Consider the following 16,215-nt stretch of genomic DNA (forward strand, 5'->3'; position numbering starts at 1 on the left):
TTCTGGCGCATCGTGAGAGACCACAAGGACACCCACAGCAGCCACGGCATCAATAATGCAGCACACCAGCGTCTCTTGAGGGATGACGCCGTTCTTGCTTCTTATTTTAGTATTGATTTCCTTCTTGAAAAACAGAAGCAGCAAAAATTTAAGAAGGAAAAAAAAGACAGAGTGCAAAGGAGAGGAGACCATTTGGCCCAGCTAGCCATTTTACAGTACCTGCATTCTGAATGGCATGAGAGGTTAGATCTGAGGCAATGAAGGGTTTATCTGTGCCTGTATAGCATCACATGCCTTCGCCAGTTTCTCCCAAGGTTAAGGAGCCCCGTTTGTAGTTTTGAATGTTTAAAACAACAAAAAGTTTTATTTGCTTGAATAAAACACCAATGTTGTTTTTTTTTCCCTCTCATAAATCTGCACTCGCCAATTTGCTGGCACCTCTCCGACTTTTCTGTCTCCTCTTTTCAGCCATCTTGGTTCACCTCTATACCTCCTGTGACCGTGCTGCTGAAAGTAAAGTTGTTTTCACCGCCAGCCCTGCAGACTCCCAGAGTGACCTGGCAAGGCAAGGGCATACTGACTGACACAGGCTTGCCCAGTTTCCCACAGCCTGTGCATCTCTGTACAGGGTCACAGCTGGGCGAGAATATGCCACAGAGCCCAGGCCCTGTCTGAACTACAGTACTCAACCGGCAGTCCCTTCTCTCATCCTCAGTACTGTTATAAAATAGTGTCTAGGAGCCCAGTTTCCTTCATGTGTGTCAGTGTGCTCTGGTCTGAACTGCAGGTGTGGCGATGGCTGACTGCGTGCGTGTCTCTGACTCTCTTTGTGCAGATTTTGGTGTGCTCCTATTTCGCGCACCACCTGAACGTGTTCAGCCTGGCCACGCGGACCCACACCCACACGCTGGAGGACCGGGCCTCCCTGCTGTTCCTCCACAGTGCCGCCCTCACTTACAGCGGCAGCTACCTGGCCATCTCAAACTACAGCGACACAGAGAAAACCAGCTATGTGACACTGTGGGACTTACAGACCGGAAAGGTAGGAGAAAGTCAAGGCATCCAGCACACACCTTTCCCAGAGTAATAGGATTCCATATCAGGACCACAGACTTTATGTTGGATTGCTGGATTACTGGATTGTTGGATGGATGGAGGGATGGATTGATTGATTGATTGATTGGTTGTTGGCTGCTTGGTTGCTTGGTTGGTTGTTTAGCAAATGCAATTGCAATGCATACTGTACGTTAAACTTACAAAAGGCAAGTAACACCCATTTCCATTCTACATATTAAGAAAATGAAAAAACCAAGCTGGAATTGAAAGGCAAAACAGTGTATTACGCAAAATAAAAGAATATACAGTACAGACAGTGAGGATCCTAGGCAGCAGTGAAGCCTGGTGGCATGAGGCAGGAACGGGGTATTACACACATCACTAGCAGGCTCTGAGATTCGTCGCACGTATCGTATTCTTGTATTTATACCACGTCCAACTAAATGTCCCTAAAACGTAAAAATACATGTAGTGTTATAAATAAAAAAGACAAGAATAATCCAGACAAATGGTTATATATATATATGAAGAAATTAGATTCGGTTATCTAATTAGGAGATCAGATTGAACTAGTTCAGGCTCTTTATGTAGTTAGATTAAACTACGTGGGGTTTTTGTTCTGAAAACGGGCCTGAACTGCAGCCCTCTTGGCGCTGTGTGAGCAGCTGGAACGCTGTGCCCTTCCAGGTGCGGAAGCGCTTGAAGAACGAGCCCAGGGTGGGCTGCCTGGCGGTCACGGACGACGCGAGCAGGCTTGCCTTCGGCGTCATGGAGGCCAACAAGTAAGTTCCAGACACTAAGCCCCGGGAACTCTGACAGGGAGTCCGACCCCAGGGGTCCCTTTCCCCCGCCCGGGGGGTCTGAGAGAGCGCTCTGGGGGGCGAGCCATCCGTCACACCTGGAGATGAAAAGACGACGGGGAGCCTTTGCTGGACTTCGGTCTGGGCCGGGAAGGCAAGGAAACCTGCAGCAACACGGAAAAATCCCTTCTTCCTTAAACGGGAACTGCTTTTCTATGGATAGGGAAGGTCGAGGAGACGGATACAGAGAGTCGAAAATGTTGATGCATACTTTGCCAGTGTTGTCTTTGAAAAGAAAATGCCCCCTGTGAGGGAAGTGGGGCAGGACTTGATGGTTTACAATTTTTAGAATTTGCATATTAAAATTATAACATAATTAATGCAACATTATCCATTGTTAAGCAAATGACACTGAATTCGATTATTTTCCTCCCAATCTCCTACCATTAACCTACCATTTATTTGAATTTGGATTCTTTTATTTCTTAGGTACACTTATTTCATGTTCAGACAGTGGAGGGGTAAATCTGTTGATGCTGCTCTAAGTTAGGACCAACAATTAATGCATTTCAAAAGACAAAATGTGTCCGCTGAATTTCAATTTGTAGAAAAAAATCATTTTAAAGATCTTTATATTGCTTTTCAGATGCACCATGTGTTCTCATTGTGTCCCAGAACAGTTTTTTTTCTGAGGTTAAGCTAGGGATGGGGTGAGGGTTACCCTTGGTGAGCCCCAACGGTACCATTTTTTGCAGGCGAAAATCGGGATTTGGGTGAAGGTTGCTGTGCAGTTGTGCCATTGGTCATGGCAGAGTAATTAAAAAAACTAAAACCGTGCATGTTTGTGTTTGCCCCGAGATGGGGCTGGTATCCCACCCAGCGTGCACCCTGCCTTGCTCCCTTTGCTAGCTGGGATAGACTCCAGCTCTCCTGAGACCCTGACGTTGATGGAGCAGTTAGAAAATGGATGGACGGAATTATTAAGAATATATTATAGATTATATAAGTTCTTTTACTTTTAGTTTTGAAGATTTACAGCTTAAGAAGTTCTGGTCACAAAGCTCATTTTATTTCTTAGCATAAAAAAAAAAATCCTGAGCGTCACGTTAAAGTTAGATGTGGTACTCTTCTGCCCTCTGCTGTCGAGTTTGTGAATCACTGCTATGATAACGCTGTAAAGTATTGGGAGCATCAAAAAACATATCTGTGCATGTTTTTAGAAAATAATAAGTATATCGTTTTTTTTACATTGATTAAATGCTTTTGGGTGTAATTATGGTTAATTTACCATTTATGACAAAGCATGATACACCCTAAGAGTCACTAAATCACCACTCTAGTGAGAGCTGATTACAGACAGGTAATTTTAACCTATTGAATGTCAAGTCTGGTGAAGATCAAGGGCCAAATAAGTCCTGCTTATCAAGAGAATCATGCCTTCATTCCAACAGTATGTTCGAAACTGGACTAAGGACCTGACATTAACTGCATCCTCTTTGTTGACAAGGCTAAGATTTGTACAGACCTCCCTGCTGGATGTCAGAAGGTCCCCTAATTGTTGTGCACAACAGACCAAAGGAATGTCCATATCATGATGATCGCAACAGGAGTCTAATCTCTACAGATCTCTTACAGTGATTTACAGCACATGTATATAGAAAAGCATGTACAGCACCTTTGTTTTATATAGTCTTATAATAATGTCTGGTAAAATATCATTTCTGAAACGGAGGCAAAAACCTGTTATAAGTGAGCATGCTGCATAGAACAATATATCTTCTTCATCCATCCAGGGTTAAAGTTTGGGATCCTTTCCGAAAAGCACACAAAACCATTCCTGGTTACGAAACCCTGGAAATGGGAGTGAACAGTAAACTGCATGTTATAGACGAAGGAGCAAAAGCAATTTTACTAGCAGGTGAGTGAAGAGCTGAAGGGATCTGGGTGTCATCGTCTCAGTGTCGCTTATTCCGCTGGACTGTGGGAAAGGGGAAACTGGAATGATGAGATTTACTCAGTTATTCAGATTTTCCCCTTCTGCTCACCTCTTGTGCTCAAGAGGTTTGGGAAACCTGTCCTATTGAACAACAGAGCAGAAAATAATTGAACGCAAGCTGTCGAACCAGGGGGCCGGATCCTGGTCGTCATGTGTGCTGTGTGCCGTTTCTTCACACAGGGGACGTCAGCACGTGGGACCTCGACGCCGGCACGGTTCTGTCCGTCTTCACGCCCGACAGCAACATCCGGTGCCTCTCGCTGGCCCAGGACCGCAAAACCATGCTCCTGGGGCTGAGCGACAGCCCGGCGCTCATCGCCATGGCACTCGTGTCCAAGGAGATCGCAGAAAAATCCTCCTGCGCGGGAGCAGGCCTCTTCGCGGAGCAGTCGAGCACCAGCGAGGAGGAGGAGGAGGAGGATGGCAAAGACGCATGCTGAATTGTGTACATGAAAAACAGCAAACCACACAAAGCCCATCACTCCAGCCTCTGTCACAGCGGGATAGGGATGACATTTTCATCCAATAGAGGAGCAGTTTTACTGTATCCTACTCTCTGCTGTCCTGCTAGAAGGCACAGTTCACTTTATCAGCTTACATTTTTTCCCAAATGATGATGAAACATACGCTAAAAATCCTCCCTTAACTTTACTGGAAAGTATCTGTACAATCAGGGTTTTTATTGCAGTTCACTTACCTTCTAAGATGTATTTTCTAAAATGAGAAATCTTCCAGTTTAAAGTAGATCACACACACACACACACACACACACACACACACACACACACGGCAGCAGGATGGCACAGTGGTGAGCACTGCTGCCTCGCAGCACTCCAAACATGGGGTGCTCTCTGTGTGTGTGAGAGTGTGTGTTCTCCCCCCGTTCTTGTGGGGTTCCTCTGGTTGCTCCCGTTTTCATCCAACTCGCGAGCTTCAGGGAGACTCGGCCGTGGTGCCCCGTGATGGACAGGCGTGTACCCCGTCTTGGGCCTGCTGCGTGCCAGGATAGGCTCCAGCTCCCCCGTGACCCTAGATTGGAAGAAAGGTTAGGAGACGGACGGATGGACAGTTTATGTCATGTGTCGCAGCAATAAAAAGCCTTTTTTCATGCTCAAACTAATTAAATCATTCTAACTCTTCAGAATTTGGGTTTCAAAGCCTCTTGCTTTTCACTGGGTACCATATCAAACAGTTAAGTTGTTGCAAGGTGTCCTGAGTCATGGGGTTTAATTTAACAGTATAAAATGAAAATCAAATGAGGTGTAATATTTCTTACCACATGAAGTCACTCAACAGAATAGAATCAATTGCGGTCTTCAATAGAAAACGGCTTTGCTCCTGTCCAAAACTATTTAGCCATCCGTTCTTCAGTCCTTCCATACATTTTCATCCAATACAGGGTCACAAGGGAGATGCTGCCTATCCCAGCAAGCAACAGGGGCAAGGCAGGAGAACCTCTGGCTGGGACATCACAGGACAGCCTCCTAGTCTTGGACTCGATGCAGCACAGCTCACTTTTAAAGCACTGATTACTAAATGACACTTCAAATACATCTTTAAAAATACTATTGGATATGAGGATTCTTTCATACTAAGAAATGAAACAGTTAAGGAAATGTAACCAATTAAAGGTGTCCTCGGGAAGCTTTTCTATTCTAAATGAGACATTTCTCAACAAAAGCGTTTTAGTTACAGCCTTAGCCACAGTCCAGCGAATTGAGTCCTAAGTTTCGTAAGAGAATGTTCCAGTCAAAGACTAAAGACAGCTCCTTCATTATTCAAAATCAATGAATGATCTGGCTTTGCCAAGGAGCTGTGTTTTGCTGAGAACCCATTTAAACCACTAATGCCTCTCACAGGAGTGGCCCGGATTGATTTAAGCATTGACAGACAACAGAATTCACTCTTGGTTGCTAATTAAATAGACCTAATATTGGGATGCCTAGATGGGTACATATCCAAACACAGTGAGATATTCCAGCTGAGACTAATTGACAACATAAGACATGAAGAGCACTTGTGAAAAATGAGATGAGGCCGTTTGCATTCTTGAGGATTACTACACTATCCTTCCTGAATTTACTTTGCTTATTTTTTTATTATTTCTTAATCATGAGTCATAAAATACAATAAATATAAATGATGATAGACTTCATCATTTCTGGTTGCTGTGAAATGTCGGGATTGGTTTGTTTGGGTTGACTACTACAAATCAACCCTGCTCACTGCTGTGACCTTTGACCCACGATGGCAGGGATACAGCCTGTATGCCTGTATTGTACAGCACTGTGTCCCTGACTGTCATATTGAAAACCACAGGAAAGAGTGCCAAGGGTGGTCGGTGTATGGCCACATTCGCAAAAATTGAATTATGATTTTGAATACAGACCACACCCCTCTTCATTACAGCACTAGGAAAAAGATGTGCCACAGGTCCCAGCAATTGTACGTTATAGATTTCAGTGATCATCCAAAAAGTAGTTGGAATGGTCCACTGTTTCAAAGCACCATGGATTATTCTTTACTTGCAAATTAGTCTTTGCATCCCTAACAACGATGGAAATAGACATGAAATAAATTAGCAGATGCATGAAGAATTCAAACAACCCACTTCTAAAAAAGTAAAGAACTGGCATTAACCCAACATGCTAAAAAAAGCATGAAGTATATTTACACTTCATAAACATACGGTTGAAAGTTAGAGATTCATCCTTTCAGCTACAGTATAATAATCATAAACAATATACAGCCATCCCCCAATTCTTGTTTTCTTCTGCATTAAAATAAATCTACATAGACAATCGCTGGCACAGGTTTATTTAAATACTGAAAAACTTAAGAAAATTAAATTAGAAATACCAAATATTATTGAACAGTGAAATCAGTGAAAGTTTGCCACTGGTTTTGGAAGACTTTAAAAAAAAAAGGCCAGAATTTTTAATTTGACTAAAAAAAAGTTACAAGATATCTTTTCAACATCACCTACAAATACTGTGTATCCCAGTTACATGTAGTCTTGTGCCTTGTTCTATCAATGCTCGAAGTTGTATATACTTTTACGATTTTTACCTGTAATCTTTTTATGTTCAGTTCCTCAATATAGCCCCATTTATAAAGTCACAAGTCACATAATAATGCACCTATACAGAGCAGTTATGGCAGTGTCACCTGCAGTAATCTTAAGGAAACATGGAGAGGTCTCTGCAGTATTCCGCGCAGTGGCCACACTGTTTCTGTCCTGCGTACTACCCTCTCGGCTAAGTGCAGCAACAGATGAATTGAAAACAGGTGTTCGGCAGCTTCGATGTATCGTTCATACCCAGGGTTCAAAATGAACGCCGCTTAGTCTCCAGAAAGATTGTTTCATCAGCAACACGACAACAAGAAGGCCGACGCGGGTCACTACCTAGACCTTCTGTCCTTTTTAGCCTTCTCGATGCTCTTGTCCATCGTCTTTTCGCTGTCGCCCCTGCACTTGGGGCAGTACCACTTGCCCTTGGGCTTGTAGGTGAGTCCGACGCAGGAGAAGTGGAACCACTCGATGGGGCACTCCTCGTTGTCGCAGCCGATCATCTCGCCGTAGGACACTTGGTTGCACAGGCAGTAGGTGGGCTCGTTGGGGTCGATGGCGAACTCCACGGGGGACACCTCCCGCTCCTGCTTGGCCTTGGAGCGCTTCTTCTTCTTGGAGGACTTGGACTTCTTCTCCCTGGGCGCCGGCTCCTCGCCCGCTTCCTCCACGCCGTTGGCCGCGTGGCAGGGGTCGCGGCTCTCGCTGTTGCGCTGGCGGCGCGGCCGCCGGGCGGAGGCCCTCTCGGGCGGCGCCGCCGCCGCCGCCTCCGGCCTGCCCTTCTCCGCGCCCTTCTCGGCGGCCTCGGCCGGCTCCTGGAAGCAGGGCGCGTGCGACTCCATCTGCCGGGCGCGGTTCTCCACCAGCTCCAGCATCTGCGCGACCACGGTCAGCTTCTCGTCGCCCAGCTCCTGGCTGCCGATCAGCGCGCGCTGGAGCTGGCTCTGCAGGCGCCGCCGCTGCCCCGGCTCCGGCTCGCGTCTGAACCTCTCGTACACCTCATCCACCTCCTTCAGCACTTCTGCATGGGACAACAAACAGGGGGATTATCTTGAGCACACTGGCCGGTATATGTGCAAAGCAGCGATGCGCCAATCACTCCATTCTCCATCATTCGACCCCTGAGAACGCACAGGGCACCTCAACTCTCAGCCGAACAGGCTCCTGCAACTCTCTGAGGGCCTCCCAGTTGGGCACTTCCAAAATCGGCAGCTGTAATAAGAAATGGTCCATTACCAGCCAGCAGCCATATCACCCTGCAACTCACAACTGGCAGCCCACTGAAGCTCAGCAGGTGTGAGCCTGGTCAGTACCTGGATGGGAGACCTCCTGGGAAAAACTAAGGTTGCTGCTGGAAGAGGTGTTAGTGGGGCCAGCAGGGGGCGCTCACCCTGCGGTCCATGTGGGTCCTAATGCCCCAGTATAGTGACGGAAACACTATACTGTAAACAGGTGCCGTCCTTCGGATGAGACGTAAAACCGAGGTCCTGACTCTCTGTGGTCATTAAAAATCCCAGGGCGTTTCTCGTAAAGAGTAGGGGTGTAACCCCGGCATCCTGGCCACATTTCCCATTGGCCCTTACCAATCATGGCCTCCTAATAATCCCCATCTATGAATTGGCTTCATTACTCTGCTCTCCTCCCCACTGAGAGCTGGTGTGTGGGGAGCGTTCTGGCGCACTATGGCTGCTGTCGCATCATCCAGGTGGGGCTGCACATTGGTGGTGGTGGAGGGGATCCCCATTACCTGTAAAGCACTTTGAGTGCTTTGAGCTTGCTATATAAATGTAAGCAATTTTTATTATTATTACCACATTTAAAAAAACATGTGCATAACTTGGAATTAGTTTTTTTGGCACCCTGCCCCCCCCCGATAGTCTCCAGCTGCTAATCCGCTCTTCTCATGGCTAGGACCTTTGACCCTGCAAGGCAGAGATAAAGCCCGTGCATGCTTTCCCAACGCACGCTTGTCCGAGCCTGCCCCTTTTCACACCACGAGTCCTACAGTAACAACTGCCTTTATACAGGCCACCTAAAGCACTTTACGCACAGGAGGGGCCCAATTTCAAGAGCAGCACCCAACTGGATGACGTCCAGCAGTTACATGAGGCAAACGTGACCACGCTCAGACCAGATGTAAATTCTGACACCTTCTACAAATTTCATTTACCACCAGCGGTACTTGTCAAACCAGATGTAAAATCTGCTACCACTACACTTGAAAACTGGACTGCAAAACCAACAACGGCCGTGTAAGTTAGGCAGAGCCCGCTTTAGTCTGGTATTTGTAACAATACACACCTAGGATGTTAAAAACTACATTAAATATGAAGACTGGGTTTGTTCCTAAAGGACCTTTGATGCATTAAAATAAAAGTAGGACTTGTTTCTTTGCCTGAGCTTTCTAAAAAGCCTAAAATGCTTCTACAACTGCTGACAGCTCTTCTCCTGTTCTTAAGCAGGAACAGAGATTAAGTGCACCCAGGTTACACCCCTAAGTTGCTTTCTCCCAAGTCAGGTGTGGGTATATCCTTATTTATACTAGATCTCGAAAAGGCAGTGCTTTAAAACACTACAAATTGAGTCAATATCCCCAACTTACATATTTTAAACGTTCTTTGCCCAAACGCCCAACTTAGTATCTGACCTAAAGGCACAGACACTAGATTTGCTAATGCTACATACTGAAATGGCAATAAAATGGATGCACGGTTAGATCTGCGAGCTCATACACTTTCTTCGTATCGAAACGAACGGTATTAACGTGGGCTTGGTAACAGCAGCGTGGACTCCGTGTAGCTGATAAAATACAAAATTATCACATACATCGAAAGGTAAACCTGGAGAATTATGAGAAAACACTGATGCATCCAGTTTTTCGTTCGCATCAACTGTTTTTTAAAGTAATTTACTGCTGTGAATACGCTTATTTTAACCTGCCTATTGGAGTAATTTCTGCAGAGTTGACATGAGCGCCTGGGCTCGTAACGAATAAAGTGTGCTCATTTCTTCCGATAATGGGTGGGGTATTTTGGCGGAAGCAGCAGCAGCTTGAAAATGTAATACTGACCGATACGTGAATGAAGATCATTGTAATACCCTGAACTCTGGTTAACTGGAAATCTACTGAATGTACTGAAACCTAAAAAAAAAAAAGAGCGAAACATGTCTTTGCAGCAGCACTTCCGCGTTCAAGCCGTGTACCGATATCCAGGAAGTGACGACACTTCTGATCTGCGAGTAAAATGTATTCATAGATGTCTTAATACACCAAAAAAAAAACAGCACAAAAGGACGAAAACGCGCGGTTCAACACATCTTGGCGTTTCCCCGTCTTCCACGGATCGAGAGCGTTTTGCAATAAAATTGTGGGCCAAATAAAAAAAAAAAAACTTTTCTTAAACAGAAGAAAACTGTTCACTACTGTGAGGTGCCAACCCCGGAGACTGACACACCACATACAGAGCTGCGTGTACCCCCGGACCCGGCGTCTCTTGCAAACCGTACCTCGGCAATGGTGTCAAGGATATTTAAGAGGCATGACAATTGCAGATACTCGGTCTAGGGAAGGGGAGAAAAGCGCTCTCCCTTCAACTGGGGAGGCTGGACAGTGCCCGTCGAGCCCCCCCTCAGCCACCAAACACGGCCACGGCAGCCCCCGATACTGACGCCGAGCAGAACCGCTGCACACCGGGGGTGCACTCCCTGGCCAACACACCGCCACGACGGACCCCCTCTTTAAAAGTGCGGTGCACAGCGCCGGCCGGGCGAGTTTTCTCACCCCATCCGCTGCCAAAATGGCTGATTCCCCGAAGTCAGTCTCGACTTGGGGAGCGCACGTCCGCGGTCGCCCCTCGGGCTGGTGCTGGTGGTCGGTACTGGGCATCGGGGAGAGAGAGGAGACAACCGCGCAGGGTCCATTGCGATCCGTCCCCGGCAGCCCAACGAGGTCACACACCCGCGACGCGTCGGGAGTGAGCGAAATACACACATGCACACACACACACTCACGCGTAGAAAAGCACACAACAAAGATCAGCCCGTGTCGTCCTGCAGCCGCATCGAGAGGAGACGGGGCAGGGGGGGAAAATCAGGGTCGCCCTTTCGGGGCAGATCGCACGCCGAGGGGGGAGCTCGCTCGCCCAAAAAAAAAAAAAGAAAAAGTGCCGAAAACGTGACCTACCCTGGTACTTCGTATCGATCTCTCTCAACAAGGAGACATTCCTCTGCAGGTCCAAAGGCAGCGACTCCACACACTCGAGATACTCCTCCACATAGCTGACCAGCTGGGTCTTCTCCACGCTCGGGTAATGCCCCAGCATCGTGGTGGCGATGCATGAAAGCGCGGAGGATTGGGGAAGAAAGAAAGAAAAAAAACACCACCACCACCACCAACAAAAATAAAGGCGAGCGGGCAACTTCAGGAGAGGGGCATTTGGTAGGTGGGGAAGGGGGGGGGGAGGGAGGAGGAAGAGGAGGATAATGTAGCTACTGTGTTGCCTCTTGAGCGGCTCGGTCCGCTGGACCAACTGCAGCTCCACTTCAAACAGAACACCCCCCCCCCGTCTGCGCATGCGCCCCGGTGCGGCCCCCCATAAGGCAGCGCGCCGCGGTTTTGCATGTTCCCGGGACGAGGCGCGCGAGGGCGGCCGCCTTAAAGCGGTATCCACAGTATTTGGGGTATCCAACGTCCCCCTGCACATGAAAAGGGAAGTGTTTATCCCCCACCTCCTCTCAATTTAATTCAATGCAATTCAAGGTGCTTTATTAGCATGAGCGATGGGTACACAATCAGTGGTGCCACAGCAAATAAAATGAACATGAAACCCAAAAATCCAACAAAATCCACAGACCTATGGCAGACATTAACAACAACAACAACAACAACAACAACATATCCTAAAATATTGACATATAGTGTAAACAGTGCTCCCTCTCTCCTTTCCTTTTTCTTGGTGGTGTCGGATAAACTGACTCACGCACTGACCAGGGGGAATAAGGAAATAAAATAAAACTCGGTCTAGGTCCTCCAGTGGGTTCCTCCTGTAGTTCTATTCCGCTTGTTGGTATAAAGTTATTTATTGGTTGTCCCCCTCCCAGCTTCCTCTCACAAACGCTCAGGCGGCGGCGGGGGGTGTGTGTCGTGGAGCGTTTAGCAGACGTTTAGTTTGGTTTGTACATTGTTTTGTGGGGGGAATCCCGAATTTGTGACTTAACAGGAAGTGTAGATTAAATTAAAGCACGTTTTAAATAACGGTAAAAAAATCCATATCGAATTGACGAATGGAAGTTTGTTTAAGGCGCAGTTTACTGTCGCTGGAGTCTAAACGACTCGTAATTGCTCGTGGGTTTCAAAATGACTTAATTTCTTATTTGCTACGGTGATTGACACTATCGTTTTGATTGTATTCAGCAATTTAACAAAGCACCATAATCAATTAATTAGGCGCAACCAGTTTGTGTCGTCCATGTTATTAATTAACGTAAAATAGTCTCGTATTAACCTGGAGTCCTAAACGCTCTTCTAACTAAAAGTTTTATCCGTTTATTTTTTTATTGTACTGTTTTTCTAACAGAGGAAATATAACATAATCGAATTGAAAAACTTAGTAAAGACATGGCATGGTTATTTCGTATTTTCCTTTCGGCAGACCAAACACCGCGTTGTGTGCTTCGTCAGGGTGTGATAAAGACCATGCCAGTCTTTATTTTTTGCGTCAGCTCGCTGCACGCTGTATTGTTGTGCATTTGATAAGTAAACTCTGATTTGATTTGTGTGCAAGTGCAATTAGATAACCCAAAAATTAAAAGAACCGGCATTCTGGGAATGAGCCCCGTTCTGTTGATGCACTGGAAGTACACACCACCTGCGTTACTACACCGCTATGACGAGTGCAGCCTGACGTCACCCAGCTCGGTCCGAGGACGTCTTAGCTGAGGCGTGGTGACGTGCAGACCGCAGGCTGCTTCACGCAAAGGCACTCTCTGCCACGGGTCCGGGGACTTTCCCCTAGGCGCACGGAGGAGAAACTGGGTTCCCAGCTTGTAGCCTAGTAGACAGGTCTCCAGAATGCCTACACGTCAGAGTGGCCACGCCCGCCATTATATACCGCCGAAGCGCAGCAGGCGCACAAGCTCATGGTGTAAATATAATTTTTTTTTATTTTATTTTTTTATTCCGCCTTCTTGCCCAAGGCGTCTTTCCCATTAGTGCGCGCCCGCTTCGGGGGTCATGAGCCCCCAGTGTTCAGGTATGGACGCGGACGAGAGCTTTTAAAGCAACGCTGCAGCTGGAAAACACGGGGGATACTTTATACAAATGAGGACCATGCCAGACACGCCCCCTTTGGGGTTTTTTTTTCCCCCTGATTGCTCGCGTACAGTTATTTCTTTGAGAAGAGGGTTACAACGCCGTATGTCTCGGGACATAGGAATACAAAACCCTTCTTCTTAATTGAGTGTTTGTCCGTATTGACATTCTGGAAAATAATTTCAAGAGCGATGCTTTTTTTTTCCTGGGGGATCATGGGAAAGTATTTTTAAAGCAATAGGGCCGGGCTTCGCTCTTCATCTGAGCGACAGATATTTACTATTCATTATTATTATTTTATTCAAGTTATATTCCCCCCCCCCCCCCCCCCCAAATACTTTACTTTTCTGTTAGAATGGAGAAACAAGGTGAAAGAGAAAAGAGGAAACTCGTCGAATTTAGCTGAAATTAAAAACCATAGGTTATTTCACTGAGGACAGCACAGTGCATTTTTAAAATAAACAGAACTTCTCTAAAAGGAATAAAAAAACCTATAAATGCGTGGAAAGAACCGAAGTATCCATTTGTAAAGTAATGCTTTGAGAAAAAATAAAGACTTCCCATTAGTCGGACACTTTTGATAACGGAATAACCGAACCCGATACTTGCTTAATTGCGTGTTAAGACAAAGGAAATCAGTGTAATGAAATTCGCTGAATTTATGACACAATAAAGAAATCAAAAGAAAATATGAATTGTTACAACGGTCAGGTGGAAGGAAAAATATTTGATCACTTTCGACTGTAGGTTCACAATATTCAATTACTGTAACTAACTGAAGATACTGCATTGCGAGTAACGATGGTGATCACACATGTGATCTTCGTTTGCATCATATATTTTCGACTACATCATAGCCACAAACGTTATAGCTTCATAGATGCAATAAACATTTTCATTTTTATGAACCTCCTCAATTTATTCGGTGATGTGGAAACGTAAATATACAAACGATTCCCCATCTCATCTCCTCCTCCGCAGACATAAAAATGAAAGACAAACATGGTTGAGTTTTACATATGCTCAGTCCAGAGTTTGCAACTGTGGATACTTCTAAATTCTCTTACAGTTCATCTTTTAACTATAGCATTTGATATTTTAAGCTTATAATTATAACTTTTTTTTCTTAGTCTTGTCTTACTTTGGTCCATTTAATGTACTGTGCATTTTTATATACGTATTGTATAGTTTTTATTACTATATAATTATAATATAATTCTTATGACTGTATTATTTTCTATCACTCAGTTATATATGTTTATATTGTAGTGACCCCCCGTAGATTCCCTGGCAGAGTCGGCGGTGCACGAAGAGAGGCAGGAGAGGGCAACTGCAGTTCACAGCCTTTATTATCCTTTTCACTTACACGGATGTGCTATGTACTGTAGTTTCGTGAAACGCAAAAATAAAGGTAAAGGGTGTCGTTATCAACCATGCAGCGTCAGCTGTTGTTGTACATAGATTCGTATCCAGAAGACAGACCTCATAGAGTTCGTTCCTTAGAGGAAACGTAACGTGTTTGATCCCGCTCCTGTCGCGATTGGATAAAAAGTATTTATTATTGTCCTCCGGCGTTCAAAGCCGCACCAGAATTAAAATCTTTGACGACTGCGACCCCGACCTCTTCATTTACTGCAGTGTTTTCCTTGAATTTGAAAGCTACCTAGAGTATTACGAGCAAGGCGTCTCTGTACTAATTTGGTTTCTTTAAGAAGTAGGACAGTTAGGCAATTTGTACAACATCTAAACATTTTTAAAAGACTGCCTGGCCTACATTTTCTTTGATATTTTTATGTTGCCTCGTTTGAAGAACAGTTTAGTTGATCAATTCTACATTTAGAATAATCCCCAGAGCATCAGTATTACGATTTTGAAGAATTTTGTTCTTAAAATCACTGCCTATCCTCGTTCTCACATTTTTAATTGCTTGTGTAAAAAAAACAACGTTTTACATGAATCTCTCTAAATATAAAAAGTGGTCTGTGTCAATACTAAAGTCACATTTTCAGAAGACTTATTTCAGCATAAACCAAGACAGACAGCTGATCTCAATTTCCCCTGAGCAAAAGGAATTTAAATGGCTTACCTGGCAGACATCATTTAGGGAAAACCAGGATTCAGGGTATGAGAAAGGGGGTTCCTTCGCTAAACTAGATATCCAACCTGCTCTTTTTGCTTTTTAGACTGCTTTTTGCTTCTGAATTCATAGTTAACTGAACATCGAGCTTGGCAGAGAGGGTGGAATTTAGCCCTTACGAAACGCTGTGCTTGTGTGAGCAAAGATGACCAATGACCTCCATTCCATTCTCTCACAGATAACGTTCCTAACAAGACAAGATGGTCTTCAGTCAAGCTGTGTGTGTGTCCTATACATTTCTTCATTGCAACCAACATCCAAACCATAGCAACCTTCCTGGTGTTGAGTTTGGTTAAATCATTTCATGACATGTAATCTGCCTTGGACGTTTTTTCTTCTGTCCTGATACTGTCAGAAGCTCTGTCTGTAGCAGACAGAAGGCAGCGATTAGACCTTGATAGAGTTCTAGCGCATTTCACTTTTCCCTGAGAAAATTTGCATTTTGAGCTCAGCTGAAAAAGAGTCTCTTCATTTTTTTCCACTTTCCACTCCTAACACCCAAACAAACTAATGAACATTTCACACTGGACCTTTGAATATGGGTTCATCTTCATTCCCATAACTTACCATGGTACGACAAGAGTCAAAGTGTTGCTGAGTATTCAGATAATCAAAGAATAATTTAATCACACCATTAAAACAAAATCATACTTTATTGGCCATATACAATTTCTTGTATGAGGAATGTGTATTTTCGCAGACCCCAGCTTGCTCTCCATGAGACACACAGACAGGGAGAGAGAAGCTTGGGGTCAGAGCGCAGGGTCAGCCATTCATACGGCACCCCTGGAGCAGCTGGGGTTAAGGGCCTTGTGCAGGGGCCCGACGGAGTAGGATTCCTCTGCC

General features: G+C 45.3%; 2 protein-coding genes and 1 non-coding gene across 10 annotated transcripts in view; 1 reads left to right on the forward strand and 2 right to left on the reverse strand.

The window, feature by feature from the left end:
- Positions 1–6,005, forward strand: part of LOC148677532 (uncharacterized) — a 32,454-nt gene extending 26,449 nt beyond the window's left edge. For all 8 annotated transcript variants that reach the window (XM_088641099.1, XM_088641175.1, XM_088641332.1 and 5 more), the window contains 4 exons: positions 836–1,042; positions 1,744–1,838; positions 3,650–3,774; positions 4,033–6,005. In XM_088641099.1, the coding sequence (XP_088497225.1) occupies positions 836–1,042; positions 1,744–1,838; positions 3,650–3,774; positions 4,033–4,292 (687 nt within the window). In that variant the 3' untranslated portion in view covers positions 4,293–6,005. The remainder of the gene's footprint in view (positions 1–835; positions 1,043–1,743; positions 1,839–3,649; positions 3,775–4,032) is intronic.
- A 647-nt stretch (positions 6,006–6,652) lies between these two features.
- On the reverse strand, positions 6,653–11,500 carry ing2 (inhibitor of growth family, member 2). Its single transcript, XM_088641909.1, has 2 exons — positions 11,106–11,500; positions 6,653–7,943 (listed from the first exon to the last, which is right to left on the reverse strand). Exons 1-2 carry the CDS (start codon positions 11,494–11,496, stop codon positions 7,255–7,257), a joined length of 1,080 nt encoding a protein of 359 aa, XP_088498035.1. The 5' UTR covers positions 11,497–11,500; the 3' UTR covers positions 6,653–7,254.
- Positions 11,501–12,737: 1,237 nt separating this feature from the next.
- On the reverse strand, positions 12,738–12,998 carry LOC148677535 (RNase MRP). The gene has a single exon (XR_015940273.1).
- Positions 12,999–16,215: the final 3,217 nt, after the last annotated feature.

The sequence above is a fragment of the Lepisosteus platostomus genome, chromosome 1 (assembly GCF_059453375.1).
Source record: "Lepisosteus platostomus isolate fLepPlt1 chromosome 1, fLepPlt1.hap1, whole genome shotgun sequence".
NCBI lineage: Eukaryota > Metazoa > Chordata > Actinopteri > Semionotiformes > Lepisosteidae > Lepisosteus > Lepisosteus platostomus.

Bases quoted from the DNA above. Each gene is read 5' to 3' on its own strand.
- ing2 (XM_088641909.1), bottom strand. From the start codon at position 11,496: ATGCGCAGACGGGGGGGGGGTGTTCTGTTTGAAGTGGAGCTGCAGTTG. The intron at 7,944-11,105 runs GTAGGTCACGTT...TGTCCCATGCAG, and splicing joins GATCGATACGAAGTACCAGG to AAGTGCTGAAGGAGGTGGAT.